The 25,207-nt window shown below is 37.5% G+C and overlaps 1 protein-coding gene across 3 annotated transcripts in view; it reads left to right on the forward strand.

The window, feature by feature from the left end:
- The window catches only part of GABRA2 (gamma-aminobutyric acid type A receptor subunit alpha2), a 116,041-nt gene that overhangs the window by 20,233 nt on the left and 70,601 nt on the right, over nt 1–25,207 (forward strand). For all 3 annotated transcript variants that reach the window (XM_045815934.2, XM_045815935.2, XM_045815936.2), the window contains exon 3: nt 24,393–24,460. In XM_045815934.2, the coding sequence (XP_045671890.2) occupies nt 24,393–24,460 (68 nt within the window). The remainder of the gene's footprint in view (nt 1–24,392; nt 24,461–25,207) is intronic.

The following is a 25,207-nucleotide window of genomic DNA, read 5'->3' on the forward strand; positions in this document are numbered from 1 at the left end:
ATGTGGCTGGCACTGCATTCTAACACTGAGACAAAAGCTCCAGGCGAGCCACCAGTTGCATAGGATAGTAACAAAAACAGATGACAGAAATGCATTTCCAAAGCCTGAGTAGCGTAAGTCTAAATTGTTTTTTTTTTTATGTTGAGATTCTGCAAAACCATTATTAGCTTCATGCAGTCTGTTTAAATTTCTCAATTGTCTTGTGGAAGCCCTCTAATTAAATATTATAAAATATTGCTAATCATAATAAATTAATAATCATGTCTACCATGTTTCGAGTGCCAGGTAATATGCTAAGCACTTTACCTATGATTTAATACTCATTATTAGTGCCATGAGGTAGGTAATTTGATGATTCTCACTTTCCTAGTAAGAAAAAGAGAGCCAGAGACCAATTATCTGCCCTTTGTCACGTAATTATTTTGTGATAGAGTGGGCATTCCAGATGCATCTTTCTCCAGAGACTTTGATAAATCAGAAGTTAGGAACCCCCAAATCCAACAAAGGTGCTGAATAGCAATGGAAATATCTCTGCTCTGGATGTCAAGAGGTCATTGTTTATTACAATTGTGTAACCATTGGCCTCTGGATAAGGACTTCAGGAAAGAAAAGGATGGTTTACAACACGACTCATTTATTTGCTTGGGGGTTCTTATTACCACATTTCTTGGTCAGCCTTGACTTTGACGTATATCTGGGACTTGGATCTGAGTTGAGATATGAAGAGACAGAAAGAACATTTATTAGTAGAAAATCTCTCAGGGCACTGGTGATTTAAAGCCAGAATCTTTGATTTTCACTCTGCTGTTTTTACCCCTTACTTGATGTGAGTCAGAATTTTTACTGTTCTTATGCTCAAGCATATCTAATGAGGACACAAGATGACCATGTGGCGTAGGTAGATAATTAAACATTGTTTGATACATAATATATTGGTCCTTAGATTATTTGTAGAGTTAATAAAGCACTGATGCAACCATTCATATAAATTTCAGCTTTGATGGGTTTATCATAAGTTAAGAATAGGATATGTGAAAAGGTATAAGTCTATGAAAGCCAAAGAAATGGATTATTCAATGCAAGAGATCTTTTTCTTAGATGGATTTTCTTTTGCCACCATCTGACTCATGTCAATCTTATGAGAAAGTGTAGTGTACTTTGGAAAGATCAGGCTTTGGAGTCTGATAAACCCAGGTTTGTATTCTGCCTTTAGAATGTTCTATCTATGTGGGTTTTGTACACATTAGTTATACCTTGTCTGAGCCTCAGTTTCTTCAGAGATAAAATAGGTATCAAGTAACTACCATTCATAGGAATGTTAAAAAATGACATGGCAATATGTGTGCAGTGTTCCCATAAGAGTACCTGGCACATGGTCATGTTCGCTAGTGGCCAACTTCCCAGTTGCCCTTTGATTTTTGCTAACATGTCATAACATGGAGATTTGTTCACAATTTGGGAAATAAGGAATTTAAATGAGAGATCCTTTAAAAATAGGACATGAGTAGCTATTATTTTAAGAGAATTCATGAAACTGGATGATTTTTAACTACTTACCCTGGGGTTAGCTGTGATTAAACTTTTCCTTTATGGGATGCCTTTCCAGTAGAAGTTTGTTACAGAATCAAACTTCAGAAATTTGTCAAAATCTGTGAATCGCATGGTATTTCTTGCCACACATTGGAGCTAAATGAAAGAGAATTTCTGGCTTTCAAAATTATGTCTATGGAAGTACAGAACAAACCAGGAAAATAAGGCGTTCTGGGAAAAATGAGCTGGCAGGTAAAAGATAGTCTAGTTTCTTCTGGCTTTTCTTTAGAAATTCAAAGTCCCATAAATATGTTGTATCTTCTGTGTATAAATATAATTAAATACTAATGGTATGACAACATATGGGGTTTTATTAGGTTTCTAATCATAATTATCTATTTCTTCAAATCTTAAAAACTATACCTTTTTAAAATGATTGAAAGTATTTTACGATAGACAACTATTAAGACTGTTACCACAACTACTGTGGTAGGTAGAATTCTAAGATGTCCCCCATGGTTCCTGCAGCAAGTTTAATAAATCCTTTAAAATCCCTGGGACTGTGAATGTATCTAGTGTCATGAGTAGGCTCTATGGCACTTTGCCTTTAAGAAAGAGAGATTATGCAGGTGGGCTTAACCTAATCTTATAAACCCTTTAAATCTGATTCTGGAGGTCAGAGGTGGAGAAGTGAGGGAGAGTTGAAACACAATAGGGAGTTAATGTGAAGGAGATTGTCCACTGCTGGAGGGGAGCACATGGCAAGGACTGTGGACAACCACCAGGAGATGAGACATGGCAGCCAGCAAGGATGCAGAGACCTTAATTTTACAACTGCAAGGAACTGCATTCAGTCCACAGTTTGAATGAGCATGTCAGCTGATCTGTCCCCAATCTCCAGAAAGGAACACAGCCCAGCTGACACCTTGATTTCAGCCTCAGGCCCTGAGCAGAGAACCCAGTTACACCAAGCTGGATTTCTTTTCTTTTTTTTTTAAAGATTTTATTTATTTATTTGACAGAGATAGAGACAGCCAGCGAGAGAGGGAACACAAGCAGGGGGAGTGGGAGAGGAAGAAGCAGGCTCATAGCGGAGGAGCCTGATGTGGGGCTCGATCCCAGAACGCCAGGATCATGCCCTGAGCCGAAGGCAGATGCTTAACCGCTGTGCCACCCAGGCGCCCCACCAAGCTGGATTTCTGACCTACAGAACTAAGAAACGTGTGTTGTTTCAGGCTGGAATAATTTGTTGTGCAATACAAAATTAGTACAATTGCGATTATTAATGAAAATATACCATTTTTTAAAATTGTTTAACCTGTGCCAGACCCAGTATACTTTACAAACATCATTTCATTTAATTCTTACAAAAACACTATGACATTAACATTCTAAACCCCATCTGTGAGGAAGTTGCCAACACACAATTTAAGTAATGTGTGCAGGTCCACAAAATTCTTAGTGTATAACTCTGATCTAAACTTAAATTTCTCTGATTCCCAGTTTTGGGATCTTATGTGTCCCATAATTATGTAGGAATGGAATTTCATGGAGATGATAACGTGCCATCTATAGGATGAGATCTGGCATTGATGTGATACTTGATCTACAAAATGAACCTTTACAAGAGATAGAGAAATTTCATTTCATTTTTTATGTAGCAAGATTATCAGTTGTAGGTGTAGTTTTAAGCCATTATGTGTGAATGCATTTTTCCTTTAAAATTATTATGGAAAAGTTGAATTAGGCTCAACAATGTTTTTTAGATGTCAGTTGCTCAAAATTGACGTTAATCTGAATAAAATTACATATTCTGAAATGACTGGCTTTTAAAGTGCATTATTGATAATTCATAATAATTATTTTTATTTTTATCACCTTTGCCTATATTGAATAAATGCCTCTGGAAACCATTTTAAGATTGTTAATGGTTTTGCATCTTTATTAAATATTTTACGAAATAGTCTCAGGATATTAACTTTATAGCTGAAAGGCTAAATTATTATACATTAGTAATTCTATATAATAAAGGATATTTTTTCTTTAAGAGTGCAACGGCTAAATTCATCTTTAAATTAGTTAAAAGTCATTATATATGCTCAAATAGGTCATTATCTTGTGTTAGTATTAGTGCGTTTCTGGCTCTTTTCTCTCTGATGTCCTCTTCTCTTTCTCCTTCGATACAAGTAGATATTTCTTACTCCTATTTTCATTCTTGATGTGGGTCTCATCTATTCCCAGGGATTTAGCTGCCCCTATGTGTTCACATTTCTAAAGCCTTTTCTTAGCTTGGAGACCTCACGCCTGCTGTATCTCTGCAGGTGTAGACATCTCCTAGTTCACCTATTAGCTGTCTCCACAGAGTTTTAACCCTCCCCCTGCCACCTGTCTCCTTTCTGTCCTGTTGAGGTTCATTCCGTCCATTCATTATCCCTCTTTTATCATCTATCTTACCCACTGCTGCTTTATTCATTTTCAAAAACACCTGATTTTGAGTATGTCTTGCAGTGAGTGCCTATATAACCTGTTAGACTAGGTGAGCCAAGGATGGCTCAAAGGCTTTTGACTTAGGCAAATTTGTTGGAAAAACTGCTGACCTTTACTTAAAATAGCAAAGATCTGAATTATTGTTATTTTTGTACATGCCTTAGCTTCCTGAGAAGATTATGAATTTCTTGACTATAAGAACTAAGTCTTCTTGATTGTCTTATCCCCACAGTACTGAGCACAACACCCTGCACAGAGTGTCCCTCAGGAAATGTTTAATCATTGAATAAGCTGGCTTAACATCATCATCTTTGTCCTTTGGCAAACTGTAGTTTCGCTGCGTATAAGTCTGCTAAGACTTGAATTTCTCTCTTCTTAATAATGACCAGCAACCATATGGCAGATGCTTATAATCAGTCATTAAAAGTTTCAAAACAATCCCAAATTATTTGCTTAGTAGTTTTTTTCTGGTTTTGTTGTGATGACATCATCTAAAGATGTTTGAATCTGGCTCTGTTTCCAAACTGTGCTTTTCTTGTTGGATAGAATATAAGTTAATGCAAAATGTTTTTTTTTAATGACGTTTCTTTTTTCAAGCTTTAAGGAATGCCATTTTTATTATTTTTGGATTTCCTGAACGTATCGCATTTCCTAAAGAGCTATAAGGCATTGCATCTAGTTTCATTGCTTCCAGAACTAGGAGGACAGGAGAAGGGACTCTTCTTTTCATCAGTTGGTTTTCTTCCTTCATCCCTATTTTTTCAGGGGTGTGAGTGGAGATCCCACTGCTCTTGCTGTCACTTAGCATTGCATTGTAATGAACAAATAAGTCACTATATGAGGAGTCTTTCCATGCTGAAAGTAATGACTTTTGAAAAAAAAAAAAAGAATTCTGAACAGTAGAAAGATCCTCAGATGCTTTCCAAATATTACTTGGTTTATTAAAAATATATTAGAACCAGGCAATTGTAGATATGTTGTTTAAAATATACAACACATAACCGAACAGAGAAAGATAGGATACTTATTGATTATATTTGACAGGGCTGCCAGTGCCTTTGTCTGGGGCCCACAGAGTAAAGTATAATGAATATCACAAGTGGCCACAATAACAAGTGGATGCAGAGGTGTCAGGAATGTTAAGTCCCATTAAGGTTTAGTTTAAGCATATCTCCTTAAATTTGGAGTGAGCGATTTGCATTAGACTTCACAACATAAGTGGAGAGGATGTGTCAAAGAATGTTAGGTCTCATAAGGAATTTATTTCAGAGTATCTCCTTAAATTTGTAGTGAGTGATTTCCATTAGACTTTAAAACATGAATGGCCAGTTTTTGATAAAATTCTGCAGATCAGTGTCTGTAGTTTGATGGACTTGGGGTCAGGAGGAATATATTTTGGTGAATGCCTCTGCTCCTTATTATCCTCATGACCCTGTATACAGTGTAATATTTAAGTTCTCCCAAGTTTCGATTTCCTATTTCAAAATGAAGACAAAATTGCAGATCACAACTTTCGTAAATAACATGTGTCTTGATGGCTGAAAGAATGGGTGAAGAAATGAGCTGTGTTTGATAGTTAATCCATTACCTGTGAACACAATTCATCAGTCCTTCTGCACATTAGTGTGGCTGAGATAAATAGATCTGTCACAGATGATTAAACAGGAATTCAAACAGACAAATTCTAACAAGTAACCAAGCTAGTACATAAGATCCTCATAACTGGCATGGGATGTAGATAAAAGGACTCTGATAGAAGAGTATGCCGAGAATTTTGTCGGAGAAGAATCTAGATCAGTTGCACAGGAGCCAGTGGCTATCGAGGAACTAAGTTCAGGAGGGTTTGTGTAGCCAGTTCTGTACTAGAACCAACCCAGCAAATATGTAAGCCCGGAATCCCTAACCGGCAAATGTGTGTGACTGAGATAATAATTAGAACACTCTTAAAGAAATGCCAATTCTGTGTGCAGAAGCGCTGGGTGGGGTGGCAGGAGGCCCAGGGGGTGCCAAGCTCTGGTTGCGGTGAAGCTTGTGAGAAGGAGGAGGGGAAAATCCAGTGAAGCCTAATGACCTGTCTCTGCAGTGGCAAAAACAACTTGAATGAGCCAGTAATTGGGCAAAGAAAGGCCTCACGGAGATCTTCACCATCCCCCACCTGCCAAGCATCTTCTTTCCCTCTCTCCCTTCCCTTCATATCCTCTCCGCTCCCTCTTTCTCTACACATCTGCCTGGTTCCTTCAACAGTTAAATAAAATCCTAAATCATGAGTTAAAAAAAAAGAAGAAGAAGAAATGCCAGCTTTGTTTGTCAACATCCTCGTTGACTTTATAGCCGTATTTATTTAGCAATGCCCTAGTGTCATAAAGGAGACTATGAGAAAATAATTTTTTCAATATTGCCTACCACAATCCAATTAAAAGTATGATATACAGAGCATGCTTTACTTGAATGTTGCAAAACAAAACGCACGTGCCAAATGAAAGCCCTGTCTGTTCCTCCTGACACAGCATGGCATATTAAATAACAGTATCCTCTAAGGAGCTGAGTGTAGGGTGTGCAAGTGGAGTTGAGAAATCAGAAGGTATAAAGTATTTTCACCTGAGACGCATCACTACATCCTGGGGCTTCTGAAGCGTAGAGATAATCACAGAGAAAGAAGAATGCATTAGTAGCAAGAATTGTTCAGTTAGGGTTAGCACTGCTTCCCTAACTGAAGCAGAGTGACGTCATCATCATCATCACCATCACCATCACCATCACCATCACCATCATCATCATCATCACCACTTATGGAGTGCTTACTATGCTCCAGGCACCACTGTAAGTACATCTGATATGCTAACCCACGGAATCCTCATACTGACCTTAAGTCGTACGTATAACCATTTCAGTTGTACAGAATGAAATCTCTGTAAATGCAGACATTTTAGACATGTGTCCTCCGACCCTAGAACGGTGCCTGGCACTTAGTATGTGCTCATCAAATATTAGTTGAATGTACAATTGAGGAAACTGAGGCACTAGTCAAGTGAAATTCAACATTTTGGGTGAAAGGCATGTAGAATTGTTCCTCTTCAGCTGTTGAGGATCTATGAGGCCAGTATTAAGATTCTTTTATTTCCTTCTTAAATTCCAACTCAAACAGAACCTAGACATAAAAAGCAGACATATGGAGATCAGAGTGTCAAACCTAGATTGGAGAATGTGGCTTAGATATTGGTTATCCTCAGTCTCCCCAACACTTCATTCACCCCAGGGAGTATTTGGGCCTAAGGATGCAGACACATACTCCTGGCCACTGTTCTATGTGTGTAGAACCCCAAAATGTAGAACCAGAAAGGGGCACTGTCAGCTCTGTCTCTAAATGACAATCATAGCCTGATATTTTTTATCATGGGAAGAAAGAACATAGGGTACAGTTCTCCTGGGGCAGGTAGCTGGTAAACCAGAGAAGGTAGCAGAGCTGACATGTTCAGTTCCTTCTCCCGAACTCACTTGTCATAAAAATTACTTCTCTCTCAGGGGAGTTCTGAACAAGTAGTGACTGGGGCTGGAAGTGTTATTTCCTTTTTCTTTTTTTCCCCAGTGGGCTTCTTTGGATATTATTAATATATTTGAGTATAGATGACACACATGTTATATTAGCTTAAGGTATAGAACATAGTGATTCAGCATCTCTGTATGTTACGCTATGCTCACCACAAGTGGAGCTAAAAAGTGTTGTTTCAAGATTGTTCCCTCTAGGGAGGGGAAGGTCTGTGAAAATGTGAGGAATGGGAAATAAGCGTTCTCCCTAACACTAGATCAGACCTCTGCCGGGCAGCCATGTGGTCTTGGTCCTTCCACCTCCCTAGGAAAATAGACTGTGCTAATTCTGAAACCATTCGATTTGTCCCTGATTGTCCTATAACAATCTCTGCAGACCCAGAGCTCGTGTAAATCTTGGTGATTTCGATATGCAGATTCTAAATCCCTCAAAGGCTTACCAATCCCATACAGCTGCCACCAACCCCTGTAACTGCCTGATAAACATCAAGGAGAGGAAGCATGAGAGACTATGGACTCTGAGAAACAAACTGAGGGCTTCAGAGGGGAGGGGGGTGGGGGAATGGGATAGACCGGTGATGGGTAGTAAGGAGGGCATGTATTGCATGGTGCACTGGGTGTTATACGCAACTGATGAATCATCGAACTTTACATCAGAAACCAGGGATGTACTGTATTATGGTGACTAACATAATATAATAAAAAAACATTAAAATAAAAAAACATCAAGGAGAGGAACTGCTCGATGCCATCAATTTGGGAAGCTGGAAAGCGGTGGCTGCTTTCTGCTCAGTGGGTTTGCCGTACCCCCCAGATAATAGCGAGACGCTTTGTGCCTGGGCAAGAGTGTGAAGAAGCAGCAGCTGTGGCAAACAGGTTCTCGAATGGGAGATTCCAAGAAAGTCAGAAAATTGACTGGCAGACTGGCTTTGGCAGATTTATAGAGAAGGACTGGACGGGATGAAATCAGAGGTCTGGGGAAAAGAGATGACAAGCTGAGCAAAGGAAAACGGACTTTGATTTTTGGAGAACTCCAGAATTATTAAAGTTCTGCGAGGAGCATAGCAGAACAGTGGTTGAGGAAATTGATTTTAGGAGCTTAAAGGGTGCATTTGGAAGTAAGTGGTGTTCTTCCATGAGGACTGATGTGGGCTGGGGCACCGAGGGCCGTGATCCAACTAGCAGTTAACAGGGAAATGATGTTGAAGCCCTATGTGAGGCAAGGGATGTTACATCCCAACACGTTTAATGAAGCTGGGCATGAGTGCTCGTGGCTCTTGGAATAGGTAATACTTCGGTGCCATTATGAGAATAACGGAAGAGAAATGTAAACAAAATTGTAACAACATTTACTTCCAAATGGTCTAATAAGCCAATAAAGCGTATATTTAGAAAGAGCCTTTAAGAGTCTTACGGTTGAACTGCCATTCTAATTGACTCAGTTATATTTTAAAGTAATGCAGAAAATGATAAATAAATGAAAACAAGGCAGAAAACTTGTAGCATATTGGACAGTGATGTAGTTTCTTCCAGTAGTGCTCTGGTAGTGCTGTGCCTGGCATAGTCCTGATTATTTGAGGGTTCTTGTGCCCCTGAGGGGCATGTTTGGCAGTGGGAAAATCAGGAATCCTACATATTTAAATGAGCCACCCTGCAGGAAGTGCTGAAGTGAATAGCTTTGTACGTGTAACAATTCTTCTCTTATTTTCTTTAATTTAATAATAACTTTGATTTAAAAAGAAATTCGAGAATCCATTGAAGAAAAGTTATTTGCAGTTAAAGGGTCTACTGGGGAGAAAATGGAGCATAGCCTGACCCCAAAGGATATATTATCTCCTCACTGAGCTTGCAGAGGAAGGGACAACTGCTGTTTAAGGCACCATTTAGAAAGACAATCTGTTGAAGTATTTTTAAAGCATGATGGATGTTTAATCCTCAAAAATATTGTTTAGTGCATTGAAATGCTAGGAGTCTATTGACTGCTGTACATTCCTCCATGTTTATACCATAGGAAGTGAACAGTTGCAGTTAGAAAGACTATTCAGGTTAAGAAAATACGGACAAAAAAAGAAAGCAAGAATTTGGGATTGAAGCATTTAATATAAATTTCCAGCACTGATATGACTCACCAGGCAAATGAGAAAGAAAGGGAAGTGTTGGCGTGGGTGGAGGGTGCCTCCGAAGGGAGTAGACCAGGATATTTTTATCAGAATGCACATATTAAGAGTCTACTCAGTTGATGGCTGCCTGTAAGGTATGTATAAAGCGAGTTCGTGTGTGTAATTATATCCAGGCCTCTCCTCCTCCAAGGAATTTTGGAATCTAAGACACAAGTGGTGCCAGGTCTGACATAGATGGGGCAGAAGTGGGTGACAAATTCAGATCTAAAATGAGCTAATGTGCGCAAGAAGAGAGACAAGTATAGGTATTGCGTTAATGGAAGGTCAAGAACAGAGGTCAAGCATTAAAGAAGCTTAGGAGTAATTCCCAGGAGAAAACTGAGAAGCAAGATATGATGAAATGAATTAAAAGGATAACCAATTAAAATTCACTCATGTTCCTTGTGTTTTCCTTGCCTTTTCCTATAAAAAATTATGAGCCGGTATCTTCTTTTGAAAATTTTTGTAAATTAGGATTAGACTCTGGGAAAAACCTATCGCTTGATAATTACTTTCTGCTTCCCAGTCTCCAAAGCTTAAATCCTTTCCTACACCTAACAAAACTTAGGATGATGCAGAAGTGTGTAGTGAATCAAGTTGCTATTTTCAGCATGTCACAGTGCTAACATCCAGAGTCTTAGAGTTGGACATGAGTTTCAATCCTGGCTCTGCCACTTACCTGCTGCGTAACCTTGGATAAGTAACAAACTTTTCTAAATGTCAGTTTCTGCCTTTGTCAAGAGGAGGAATAGTACCTACCTCACAGGGTTTTGTGAGAGGAGCCAAGATAATGAGTGCAAAATACTTAGCAGAGCACTGGCGTCTAATAGGCATTCAGTAAAAGATAGCTGTTTTTAATGCTTTCTTTCATAAATGTATTCATTTATTTAATAAGTGTTTATTGGGTGCCAAGTATGGCCAGCAACTGTTTTAATCCATTGGAATGCATCAGTGGACAAAATAGATTCCTGCTCCTTAGTTTACATCTTCGTGAGTGGTGCAGAAATAAATAAACACAGTCAATAAGGGCAATACGTAGTCTGGCCATACGTGATGAATCCTATGGAAAAAATAAAAATAAATAAAAGCAGAGCAGGGACATGAATAGTGGGAAAACTGGGCGTAAGAGAGCATTTTCCAGTTTCTCGGGTCGTCAATATTAGCCGTGTTGAGATGTTGACATATATCCATGAAGATTTAAAGAAGGTTGAAGGAGTGGCCTATGTGGACAGCTGGGAAAAGAGCACTTTAGGATGGGGAAGGGTGGAGTCTGTTCAAAGGCTTTAAGGTTAAAGTGTGCGTAGAGCAAGGAGGCCAAGTTGATGGAGGGGGAAGTTAGTAGGAGATGAAGTTAGATATGGAACGGAGAGGATGGCCGCATTGCTTAGGGCTTTGTTGGCTGTTATACAAGCCTTGGCTTTTACTCTAAGTGAAATGGGTAATTATTTCAGAGTTCCAAGCAGAAGGGTGGCATGATTCCATTTTGTAAGATCCACTCTGTGTGAGGTGATGAAAGTAGACTGTCCAAGGGAAAAGATGGAAGTTGGGAGACCAGTTAGGAGGGCATTATTGTTATCCAGGTGAGAGACAGAGATGGCTTGGACCACAGTGGTAGAAGCAGAGATCATGGCAGGTGGTAGGATTTGGGATATTTTGATGACAGAACCAACAGATGTCCTCATGGATGGATGTGGAAAATGCAAGTCAAGAATAATTACCAGGTCTTGGCCTAAGTATCAAGAATGGTTATATATAAATATAATTATTATCTTACAATTTGTGGCTTCTTGTTTTATACACTTAAGAAAGAACAATGAACTCCCTTGTGCTTCTTTACATCCTCCACAGCACTGTGAAAATGATATACCCAAAGTTGGAGCTGAGTAAATGAAATAGTCGTTGAACCTTTGGGGGACATGGGGACAACTTTATTGCTCAGAGAAAACATTAGGCATGAAAAAATAGTAAGGCCTTTCAGAGAAATCTTCTTGACTTTACAGATTGATCTAGGTCCAGCTCTAACTATTCATCCCCCATCAAATTGTCTGACCCAGGCACTCTGCTCCAGACATTCTGCAGAATCAGTGTGGATGCACACAGCCTTCTTGATTGTGGAAAATAGTCTCCCTTGTTAAGAGCCATAGTAGTGATCTGGCCTCATTGTTTTCTGGACACATAGAGACAAATCCTATGCATAGGAGTGGACACTGGATGAAATTACCTGACTAAGTAAGTCCTAAGAAGCCTAAATTTCCTCTTACATGGGCAAAAGGGGATTTCAGTTCTTCTTTTTATGTGGTGATATATTCTTAGGAACTAAGAGAACTGCCCAGTATTTTCTGGAAATGATATATTTCATCTCTGCATTGGATTTATATTCTTGTGAACATTTACAGATGGGATACATAAAAACTTTCACACTGAGAGGAGAAGCAAACATTATTTCTGGGAGGACCAAAGGAAAAATAAATTATGTAGCTCACTTACTATTTCTGTTTTGTCATCGTAATCAGTGAGTCACAAATCTAAGCAGTATGTTGAAGCTCAACAGTTGTAAATAGAGTTCAGAAATGTGGTGCCGGCTCCAAACAGGAGAGCTGGGGGTGAGGAGTATCAGGGTACAAATGAAATACCTTGATTGAGCCATAACTGTCCCTGTCACTATAAACTGGGTGTGTTTTTACTGCATGAGGTGCAAAGGCTCGTTTATCAGTGATTCTCTGCCCTTCCAGCAAAAGGGCTGAGAGTCCCACTTCTGCGCTCAGTGAAGGCAAACATGGGGTGAATCTCTTTGATCTATTAGCTGCGGTCGTACCACAGCTGCCTTTCGAGACTGTCTGGAGAGTTGAAACAGCACTTTAAAAGACTACTAGGAATGACCAGAATAAGTAAAGGTGAGCAGTGGGAATCGCTTTCTGGTAAAACCCCAAATGTGTCAACTCACAAATTTATATAACAAATACTTTTATAGGCAGTGGTGCTGGAATCTGAATTGAGGATGGGGGGAAATCAACTGTTCGTAACACTGTATCAGAGCGTAGAAGGAAAAGGGACAAAATTTAAGTGCAAATGAAAGAGGAATAAAGCAACTTGAACACTTACATTGAAATACTTATGTGAGAGATGTGATCAGAGCTGAGAAATTAAAGGTATACTCTACACTAATGAATAGTGAATCCCATTTTGATTTCAAATATGGTCTGTAGTTGCTATTTTTGAAAGGTCAATTTTTCATGCATAAGTCTTGACTGTTATTACATATGTATCTTTTTAAATATTCTGACTTTAAAAATTTTGATTGTAAAAAAAAATTCTACTATCTCTACAATTTTTTAGTAGCAATTCTCTAAAATAAAAATATTTTTTTGTTTGAAAATGTGTAGACGTAATTAGGATTCAGGGACAGATCCAGAACAGATCGAAGTAAAATAATATTGTGAATCGCAAAGGATGTTGAGTTTGGGAACTTGAGTTAAATTAAAATGATCATTTCCTGACCACATCTAGGTGTAAAACCCGAAACAATTTTTAAAAACCACCAGAAAAATCTGTCGTCATTTTAATTTCATAGTTAACTTTTCAAAGTCCTTTCATTTCTTTCTTGCATGTAGTGAATCTTTTCTGTTAAGTTCCTTCTACTACCGGTTCTTGCACTCATTTTGAGGTCCAAATCCTATGCTGTAATCTATATTCTTAGGATTTTCCCCTTAGGTAAAAATCAAGGTTTCCTAAAATTTCACCAAAGAGGCCTATCACAAGTATAAATATTTAGTAAAGGTAAAAGCTACCCTGCCTTTTCTTCTTAGCTTGCGACTGTGAGACTGTAATAAAATGAGTTGAAGTGATGGGAGGGAAATGTTCTGAGACCAAAAGAAAAAATAAGTAAAAAGAAGCGTGCTTTGTAGATAAAAGAATGGCTTACAAAGCCTTCTCTGACTCCTCAGCTCTGAGTTCAGTGCTACGGCTCTCTCCTTACCACTTCGACCTCCTCACACCACACTTTAGCAGATTTGATGATTTTTACCATTTATGCACTCTTCTATTTATTTGTTTCCATTCCCTCCAAGACGATGGCTACAAACTGTTCCTTGTCTTTTATCTAAGTGAATTACATAGTGTAACAGGCATTCAAATATGTTTTATTTTGAGGGAAGGAAAACAGGAAGAAAGAAAGGAGAAAGGAAAGAAAATTCATTTATCCATTTCTCCATGTCTTTCTGCATGTAGCTGTCTTCAGAAGTTCCAGATCGAGCTAGAGTGATATGTCTTTTGATTTAAATAAGGGGTGGTTCAACACCAAAATTTGTATATTGATATGTGTGTGTGCACGCACACACATACATATATAACACGATAAAATCTATATACCAATATATAATACACACTCATTTATATAGAGCATGTATGTGTGTATACACATAAGATACATATATGATATATATTATAAGATGAAAAGTATATATGTGTGTATGTCACATACATATCCCTGTAAGGTTTTCATGCTGACCTTTCAATGAGATGTTTTGTGTAAAACTAGCACTGACTACTTAACTAGATGACAGGTTTCTTTATTATTTCTGTATTATTACATCTCTCTAAATATGTAACTTGAGGCTGGTGTCTGACGGATGTGTAATAAATGTATATGGTTTGATTATACTGGTGCTGCTGGACATACCAAACAGTCTTAACCGAAACGAAAAATCCTTGTATTTTTGAATGACATTTTATTATTGGAGTAGCTATGAGGATGAGATGTAAGCCAGAGAAAAATGTTTCAATGCAGCTCTCTGTCTTATCAGCTATTGTATTTAGATGAGGGATAAAGTGAATATAATTATGTATAGTTCGTATGATGATCATAAAAATAAAATTTGATAATATATATATATTTAACCTAGTCCAGGCATACAGTAAATGCTTAATAGGCGGTAAGTTCCTTTTATTATCACACAATGGGAATTCAACAGATAGGACAAGTCTTAAAGGTTGCTACATAAGTTTCTAAAAGTTTCTAATTACAGGTTAAGTGTAGAGTAATCACAACATTTTCCAGTGCATATGCCATAAGGAAATAGCATCCAGTGATGGGTGATAAAGTTAATTACTTCGGAGATTTCTTTTTTCCTTCTATACCACTTTAAGCCAAATTTATTTTTAAGAAGTAAAGTGATACTATCATCAAATTAGAATATCAATAAGCTCTATGTTATAAGTACAGTTTCTTTTGAGGCTGATCCAGGAGATTCAGGGAAAGATAGCAATGGTTTGTAATATTGCCAACAAGGCTCCCCATGCATTTAACTTTGGAATGTTGTAGATGAAAAATGTTGGATTTTTGAATGTGAGAACTGCATTCTACTTGAAAAAAAGCAAATGATCTAATGTTTTTAGCATATAAATCTAAAACTTTGCTTTAAAATTTTTCCATATATGATTAATGCAATTCAACCATTTTACCACCATCATAATACTCTTACATGTAATTTATTTCAGATTATCTAAGGCATAAAGAGAAACTTGGTTTATCTCATGTTTAAGTGTGTCAGCATTCATATGGCCTTATCTGTGATCATAATCTTGAACAAGAAGATCAAAATGAATTTCCTACTTAAGCCATATTTGTAAAGAAAATGTAAACTACATGATAACAAACAGTAATGATAAGTGATTGTTTTTAGGATGTTTTTTAATATTCTGTGATTATCTGTGATGCTCCGTGTTACTCATATAAAACGAAGAGCTGGGAGCTTTTGAGTGGTGAATAGAGCTGGGGGAACACAGGACCGTCTGATAACTTCTCATGCATTAAAAGTTACAAGGTGATTTGATTGTTTCATTTAAAGGAGTAAAAACTTCTGGAACCAACAGAAAGATTAATTAAATACTCCAGGGATGGCAAGGACAGCTTCACAGAGGATGTGCTGTCTGAGCTTATCTTTTTTAAGAACAGGGTTAATTGAGAAGAGACTTTATGTAGAGGGAAAGAGCAAGTATGAAAAAAAGCAAAGAAATGAAGGAGAATGACATGGAGTGTTGCATGGCGGAGGTAGGCGGTATAGAACAGTATTGGATCAGGATGGAAATGTGGACAAAGACAGATCATGAGGGACAAAGACAGTCTTACATGCCATGCTATAATCTTCAAACTTGATCATTAAGCAAAGGAGGGTCATTGAAAAAAAGTTTGATCAGATGATAAGAGAAGAAGCATCACACAATTTCTACTTAGGAGGGAATAGCTAGCAGTGTCACGGAAGGCAGATAGGAGTTGGCAAGATGGGAGGCAGGAGGACTAAAAGAAGCCATTCCAGACACTATTGCTAGTGAGTATGGGGAAGAAAGGGAAATTCAAGAAATATGTAGGAAATGTAATCGATAGAGCCCGGGGAGCAATTAAAATGTAGAGTATGAGTAAGAATGTCAGACTGAGTCTAAGAGTTTGACAACTGACGTGGTACCTTTTACCAAGACTAGAAATAGGCAGAATTTTGTATTTTTGAAAGCCACGTTCAATATGAGCTTTTGAAATTGTTTGGATTGTATTTTCCAATAGTTATACTTGTATTACATTTAAATGCTTCCCTTCTACAAAATAGTAAAGAAAGAACAGAAAAGTTATTTTGCACGATGAACATTATTTTGCTGTCGACAGCAGTATTCTGTAGGGATGGTGAAAAGATCATAAAATAAACACAGTTGGCATGCTTTAACTTACGTACCTTTTTATAATAAATTAAATGAATACAGTAAGGTTTTTCGATCCATTGATAATTAGAAATATATATAAATTCTATTTCTTAGTGCATTAAGAATTCTCAATTCATGTTGACAAAATAATTCATTATCTTAAGATGATACAAGTTTATCTTTATTATATGTTGGATATGAGAATCCTTTCTTATGAATATGCATTTTGGGAGCAAAATGTAAATTTGTATGAGCATAGTTTTCATTCTTAAATTCTCACAAGTTAGTTGTTAATGGTTTCTATCAGTACTTAGAGAACAACTAATAAGCTCCAAGTTACTAACTCAGGAATACTAGATTTGTAACAGCCTGTGCCCAGACTGAAATATGGACGCTTAGTGTTCTAGCATATTCCATGTGCTCTAGATGTCATCTTTTACAGTTTGAAAGGATGGGGTCACTAGAATCTCCTCACAAGAGAATCTAACTTGAAGTAGTAGAAGTGATATCTTTGAGCACATCTTCTGTCTTTCGCTTGTCAGAGTCCCAGACTGAGCATGTAGCAACTGCTTGATGAAACATTACCTTGAGGAACATAAATTACTTCTGGTACCACATACAAGTTCCCTTTGGAAACATTCTCTCCCTTGTCTGTCAGGCTGTGGATGTCTCTGGACTGTACTTAGTAAACCCTTAGTAGTTACTTGTTAATTGTGCCAAACGGCCCCACTAAACTGATGGGAATCAGTGTGCATTCAGTCTCCTCTTCCCTTTCCTGTTTGATTTCCTTTGCTAGTGCTTTGGGGAGAGAGGTGTGTCTTCAGTTTCCTCACTGGAGTAAGCTGAATCGTTCGATATTAAAGAAGGACATTTCAAAGAGAGGCACTGTGATGTTCTACCTGGTGATGGTTCTACGGGCCAGAATAGTCCAAAACCCTTTTGGGGATAGAAAAAACCCGCAGTATTTTAATTCAGATTGATCTGTAACTCAGAATCAAAGACTGTCATGATGGGATGTATTTAGTTTATTCTTTCAGGACTTTTTGTTTCTTGTTCATAAGCATATAGTCATCTTGATACTTGTTCAGAATTCTTTTTTTTTTATCCTTGTTCGGGATTCTTAAATGAGCTATACTTTTAAATTAACCCGTTTTCATCAGTAGGATAAAATCAAAGTAAAACAAAACCACAAGAACAATATATAAAGAAGCAACAATTAAAAAGCACCAGAAATCTTACACTGAGAGGAAATTTCATGTATTTAATATATGTTGATATTTCACATTTCCAAATCATCACAAAGAATTGAAGACCAAAATATAGAGCTATAATGAAAACTGATTATACTGAAACGTAGTACATACTGAATTTTTTATTGTTCTTAATTCTTCTTACTTTCGTAGGCACTTTGCTAACCATTCAAATGCAACCCTGTACTGTTCGCCATTCCTTTTTATCAAACACATATTGGGCAAGGTGCAGCAATTCCTTTGTGGTCGAATGGCAACAAATTGCATTATCAAATTCAAAGTTTCCAGCTTTTAATAGGGAACACTAAGTGCCATATACACAAAAGTCAATAAGTATTTTTTGGTTTTAACAAAACTGAATGATGACAAATGGCACATGTAGGTGTTATGGGAATCATCCCAGGAAGCAAAATGTCCTTGTTGTCGCTGAGAGAGTTAAAGCGAAACACAGCAATGACTAACTTGTTTTAAAATATATGCGTGACATTCTATTTATGATACATGATAAGCAAAATTATTAGTATCTTAATCTTGAAGGGATGTCCTCCACAGTTTGATTTTGCTCTCAGTATTGCAAGTTCATGTCCTTATTAATATCACTGTTAAGATCCAAATTACATGGGTAAAGACAACATAGCTAATTGCTTGGATAGTTAGCTCCAGCAAATACAGTGACTATCTTTCCTGTGTCTTTAATTATTATCATTTTTTTCTTCTTAGAATAACTGAACAATGTTTGCATTTAGCTTTCGTTTCTCTCAGGAGCAGACTGTAAGCTATGCATTAACTTCAGAAGTCCTATCAGGAAGCACTAGAAGAGGGGATGGCTACGTGACACAGGGAAAGGGGGGCAGCCAAGACAGGGTACAGGTATCGAGCAGGTTACTGCTGAGGATGACTGGGGTCTGGTCTCCCCTGCCACTGACATCCTCCAAGAAATGGGTGTGAAAAAATGCCTTAAAGTTGTCTCCACTGAGGAGGAGAGAAAGCTCCGTTCTATTTCCTCCAACTCCCATCAGTCATTGATTGACGGTTGTTCCCAGGAGTGTGAGATTCTCTGCACTTCAGGCTGCCCTGCGCAGCCGGGCAAAGCCTCCAGGCAGAGGATCAAGGTGATTGCAGCAGAATACCACAGCAGGTAGAGCAACTGGGATTGTCGAGGGAGTGTGGACGAAGAACTGGCAGCAGATGTTACGTTGGTCTTCTGTGGATATATACTATTTTAAATGTTGTTTATATGATCATTTAAATATCAGACTTTTACTTGAAATCATTATCTCGTATACTGAGAATGATGGATGGATATTTTGCACGTAACTTGAGATTTCTCTTCTCTTCAAGAACTTCCTTAACTGTCTCACCATCAGACCTAAAAACCTGCTTCCATTTATTTCCACACTCTTTCTATTCACTCCTGATATAATCAAGGATATTCCCTCCTCCTCCTTCCTTCCATGTATGCATTGTCAGTCCCTTAATGCATGCACTGCCTGCTTACCCAGGAATGTTCCTCTGTCACCGATCTTTTTCTCTCTACCCCAGTTGCTCCATCTGTACTGCCATATGCTCAAACATCTTCCACCTTAAACAAGCGAAGAGCTCTTTTCCCTCACCTTTCTCTGTTGCTAGAGTTCTCTTTCCCTTCACAATCAAACTCCTGAAGAGTTGTTTCAAATCACTCTAGCCTTTTCCTCTTCTCCCCCTTCTCTCACTCCATGCCGGCCTCTGCACATATTCTTTCCTCTGCTAATGGCTCCCAGGTCTCCAAATGCAGTGAATATTCCAGACGTCAGATGACGTGATCTCTCCGTTACTACTGTTAAAGTTACCATCGTCTTCCTATAGTAACACTGCTTCTACCCATTCACCCATACAGTCTCTTACTCTTTTATAATAGCTTTCTTGAGATATAATTCACATAATATAAAATACACCCTTTTTAAAGTATACAATTCAGTGGTTTTTAGGATAGGGTTGTACAACATCACTACCATCTAACCTTTGAACATTTTTATCATCAGAAATAAACCCTGCACAGATTCCCTATTCTCCCTCCCTCCAGGCTCTGATGACTAATAATTCAGTTTCTGTTTCTATGGATTTGCTTATTCTGGACATTTCATATAAATGGAATCCCTTCTATAACCGTATGTTAACTAAAATTTAAATAACAATTTAATTTTATTGTATGCTGCATTACCCAAAGAAAAATAATTTTTATCAATTAACTTAAGCCCTTCTTGAAATTATGTATATGCTCATTTCGGATATCCTTCAGGGCCATCTATTATTTTTTTTCTATGAAGTATTTCAAACATTCAAAAGAGTACAGAGAATAGAATGATTTATTTCATGACCAGCTTCATCAAATCTTAGAATTTGCCAAAATTAAGATCAAATTTTAAAAAAGGAGAATAATAGAATACATTGGAAGCCATTAGAAATCCCGTCTGTAACCCTGAGAAGGTTATTCTCCTTTCTCTCTCCAGTGATAAACTGCCTCTCAAATCCTGAATTTGATGATTGCTCCTAAGGATCACCCCTTTTATTTTTTTAAGACTTTATGTTTATTATTATTTATTTGTCAAGAGAGAGAGGGCACAAGCAGGGGGAGCAGCAGGCAGAGGGAGAAACAGGCTTCCCGCTGAGCAAGGACACGAGGCTCTATCCCAGGACCCTGGGATCATGACCTGAGCTAAATGCAGATGCTTAACTGACTGAGCCACCCAGGCGTCCCAGGATCACACCTTTTATGTTTACTACATGTAGTCCTTATTTCTCCTCAGGTACTTATTATTAACCTCATGGTGTTTTGTGTTTGGAAAAATCTATATAGAAGATTTTTTTTGCATATTTTGCTGTTGGCATTTCTAAAGCCGAGAATTTAGATTATAAACAATTATTTTGAGGTAACTCATGATATACATTTCTGTTAAAAGCCGCCTACTGTTTGTTCAAAAGTTAAATTTTGGTTTCCACTGAAATAGTGCCTTCCCTAAATATGTTCTTTCCTTTTGTTTGATTTAAAGTTTCCTCACTGAAATCCAGTTTCCTAGGCTTTCAGACTCCCTCTATCAATGGACAGGTTGGGCTCTGTCTTCACGAATGACAGTACCCATTCCGCTATTCATGGCCACTTGTAATGTTGGTGAAATATTTTGGGAAAAGGTGTATATTCTACATGAACTATAATGAAAAATTATTTGTTAATTCAGGGGCGCCTGGGTGGCACAGCGGTTAAGCGTCTGCCTTCAGCTCAGGGCGTGATCCCGGCGTTATGGGATTGAGCCCCACATCAGGCTCCTCTGCTATGAGCCTGCTTCTTCCTCTCCCACTCCCCCTGCTTGTGTTCCCTCTCTCACTGGCTGTCTCTATCTCTGTCAAATAAATAAATAAAATCTTTAAAAAAAATTATTTGTTAATTCAAACATAAGACACCTAATATGTGGCAGGCATTGTGCTAAGCACTGGTGATAGGACAATGACATATCATTGTCTTTTCGTGAATCTGAATCCTGGTTGGGGAGATAGACCAAACAAAAACAAAAACAAAAAGTGAGTAAAAAAAGTTAAGGCATGAAAATAATGGCAAATTCTAAAAAGTCCTATGAAAAGGAATTATCAGGGAGAAAATAAGGGGAAGCGGATTTACATTATAGAGGGGGCATAGTGAACCTCTGCTCTGAGGAGAAGACATTTAAGTAGAGACTTGAAGGCAGGTAAGCAATCAACTGAGAAGGGAAGAGAAAGGGGAAGTAGCCAAGATGAAGGTCCTGAGGCAGGACAGTGCAAGGTGAGTCCATTCAATGTAATCAGGACTTGAGAAGGTAACTCGTGGTACTTAAAGCGAAGAGACTGAGGTTGCCGCCAGAATATCAGTTCATTTGTTTACTCTGTGACAGACACCTGTCACATGGATCTGAATATTATAACAGGTATTAATCAGCAACACAATTTAACCCTGTTCCAAATCCATATGGGAAAACAAAAATTAACCAGAAGATACTATGGACTTTGACAAATTAGTGTCACAAGATCCCCAAATAACCGATATTCATAAATTCTTATTTCTTCTCTCCTCCCCTCTTCTTTCCTTCCTTTCTCTTCTCTTATGGAAAGCCAAATCATAATCAAAGATAGCATTCTGAATGTAGAACCTTAGAAAACGGTGTTAGATGTATCAAATATCTGTAGCCATCACCCTAAAATATTTTACTAATTCCTGTCGGTTGTTTACAACTCTATTGCAACAACCAAGAACCACTTTCTCAATCTCCTAGCTATTGGGTATTCCTGGTCAGTGTTTGCCTTGCTGATTTTCCTTTTTTTGAACTTTAATAGCTGGAGAATATTCCTTGCAATGCATACATTCTTTCACTGTGCTTATGAAGTTGATAAACCATGAAATCATTTATTTAAGGTAATTTGCATATCTGTGTTCTGTGTCTTCAGGTGTTGCTCTTACTGCTTAGAGCTTTGAGGGTAATCTTATTTTTCTCTTTGGATTCTTAGCTGCCACTTCCCTGCAGCCACAAGATACTGATAACACCCTTCCGTACCCTTTACTTGCCATTTGGCATATAATGGATAGTCTTCATATCCTTAGCATAAATATATTCACACATTTTTGTCATCTCTCTTCTCTAGTTTTGCTACTCCAGACTAAGGAGAATAATTTCATTTGCCTCTATCTGGGTGAAAACTACCTCGCCATTTACATTTTTCTTCTCTGGAACATTTTAAATCAGTATCTATAATGACTAAAGTTTTATTCAGTTGTTTATTGAATAAGTGTGACAGTATTGATTTGGTATGAATAAGAGTCCCGTTTTCATAATTTCTTTCTAATAGCGTATATAATTCACGTCTAGGACTAGCTACGTAATTTGTGAGGCCTAGTCCAAGAGGAAAATGCAGGGCCCTTTATTCAAAAGGTAATTAAGAACCTTAAGAGAGAAAAACAGAACATTAAGCAAGCATAGAGCTTTTCTGAGCGCAGGGCTGTATGAGATGGCACGAGCTACATGCCCGCAAAGCTGACCCTGTGCAGGTCTTTGGGGCAGCTGGTAGCTGAGAATTAACTTTATAAACATATTTATGTCCCAAATGAGTTTTATGGTAAAATTTCATGAAAACAGTTTTTGGAATAAAGTAGAATAGAAAATAATAGGGGCGCCTGGGTGGCACAGCGGTTAAGCGTCTGCCTTCGGCTCAGGGCGTGATCCCGGCGTTCTGGGATCGAGCCCCACATCAGGCTCCTCTGCTGTGAGCCTGCTTCTTCCTCTCCCACTCTCCCTGCTGTGTTCCCTCTCTCACTGGCTGTCTCTATCTCTGTCGAATAAATAAATAAAATCTTTAAAAAAAAAAAAAAAAGAAAATAATAAAGCTGAATAATATATCTATTTGGAACACTATATGTTTTTGGTGCAGAGTATTACGGTGAATATGGTAAATAGAAATACATAGTTAATGAGAAAACACTTTTAGCTTTGGTTTACCCTTAGGGCTTAGGAGCCAGATTGCTGGGGTTCTAAAACCTGGCTCTATTTACTCTACCAAGTGTGGGTCGTTGGGCACATTTCCTTACCTTTCTGTATGTACATAAGTGTACGTGTACAGATTGAGATTATAACAGAGAATCTACCCATAGGATTGTCAAGCAGATTATTATATTTTAAGTCATTTAAAGCCTAAGCATTCAAAGTCTACTCTGTGTATTTTGGTTTTAGTGGATACGATATCCCCAGGCTTAGTTTACTCTCTTTTATGGTTGTGAATTAGTGTCCAATATAATATTAAAAATATTTTGTGATATTGCTTCTGTGGAGTTACAAATTTGATGGATGAGGCATCCAGTTCATGATGATAGAAATTAATGATGTCTTGTTTTTTTCTATAAGTACTTTGGAAGAATTTTTCTTCTTAAGTCTTTTCTTTGAGCCTTTCCCCCATCACCATTTGGCTTATTTAAAATCAAAGCTCTCAATCACCTGTTTAAAAGAGCAATCCAGTTAATTCTGTTACGGTTAATAAGTTATATAACATTTGAATCCAATTCAAGTCAATCTTAACATTTCATGCATTTGTAAATGCCTTTAAAAGGCAAGTTTGTCTGGAAGTAATCTGTTGTGATTAATGTCTATTAATTGTTTTTATTTTTATATCACTGAATAATGAAGCTTTTTTATATTAACTTGAATTATATTTATTTTTAAGAAATAACAGTTCATTTCTGTGCTTTATTGAGAAGATATTTACAATCTGCAAACTAATTTACAATCTACAGACTAACCCTCTACCATCATGAAGTACCATCTGAAATATTTAGTTTAAAAACCAAATTTAGAACTCAATCAAACAGCAACCATACTAACCACACTTTATTTTTAGTATTGGTAGTAAATTTATTGTAAACTAGCTCAGTTAAGACAGATTCTAAGAAACTAGTAGTTCTCAGAAATATGTTTAAAACAGAAGGCTCTAAATCAGGCATAGTTTCCAAGTAAGAGTGCCATAATACTTCAAGGCGTTTAGCATTTAGGATTGTGAGAACCTATGAAATAATTGAGCAATATAGAAGTTTTTGTTGTTTGTTCAGGTTGAAAAGAAATTAAAAAGCAATATTCCTAAATATCGCACAGCTTTCTAATCATTTCATGTACTTGACCCCTTCTCTTTCAGTGGCTCTCATTATATATTATCTATATTTAATCTCTTTTTCTCATATCAGACAGTATTACTGAAGTCTTCACTAACATCTACGTGACCAGTTTTGGCCCTGTCTCAGATACAGATATGGTGAGTTTTTCATTAAATAGTATTTGTACTTCATATTATGTTCCCATTATATGGGGGGAGGTTAGAATAAACAAGTATTTTTAGTGTTGTAGGATTTTGTGTCTGTCTCATGCCTAGTCTATCCAAATACTTGGAGAGTTAAGGATACTTGTTTGTGTCAATGGTACACTATTCCTCCTTGAGTGTTTATAGTAACCCTTTACATTTTATATTCTTTTCAGAGCTTGCCTACCTAGCTGCAGTGTGGTAGTTAAATACAAATAATTATGTTACTGAGAACCATTTTCTAGGATTCGAGGACTTGCTTGGACTTTGATAAGTAAAATCAGTATAGTTTTGTAAACAACCACTTCTTACAGAATGTGCTCATGGTCAGTGCCATGAATGTAAAGCTTCCATTGGGAGTAAATGAGGTGGGTTCCTTCTCACACTATCCAAACACATACAGTACCTACAAGCTACATACATAGTAGGCATATATAAATCAATCTGAAGAAAACCAGAATCTCGACATTCTTGGATTCAATGCAATTGGTATTTATTTTTCTTTAAAATGAGATGGGTAAAAAGAGGGAAATTGGTCTGTTGGGTTAGCAACTGGCAGGCTAGAAACATCATAGATAATTATTGATTAAGCATCAAAATGTTAGTATTCGGTCTTCCATTTCTACTGCTAACTGCAGTGCTCAGTAATAGAAATTGTTGTTGAAATAATTTTCGTCCACCTTCCTTATAGCCCAGGAAGTG

This window comes from Ursus americanus, chromosome 8 (assembly GCF_024610735.1).
Source record: "Ursus americanus isolate L20-20 chromosome 8, mUrsAme1.1.p, whole genome shotgun sequence".
In the NCBI taxonomy this organism is placed as follows: domain Eukaryota; kingdom Metazoa; phylum Chordata; class Mammalia; order Carnivora; family Ursidae; genus Ursus; species Ursus americanus.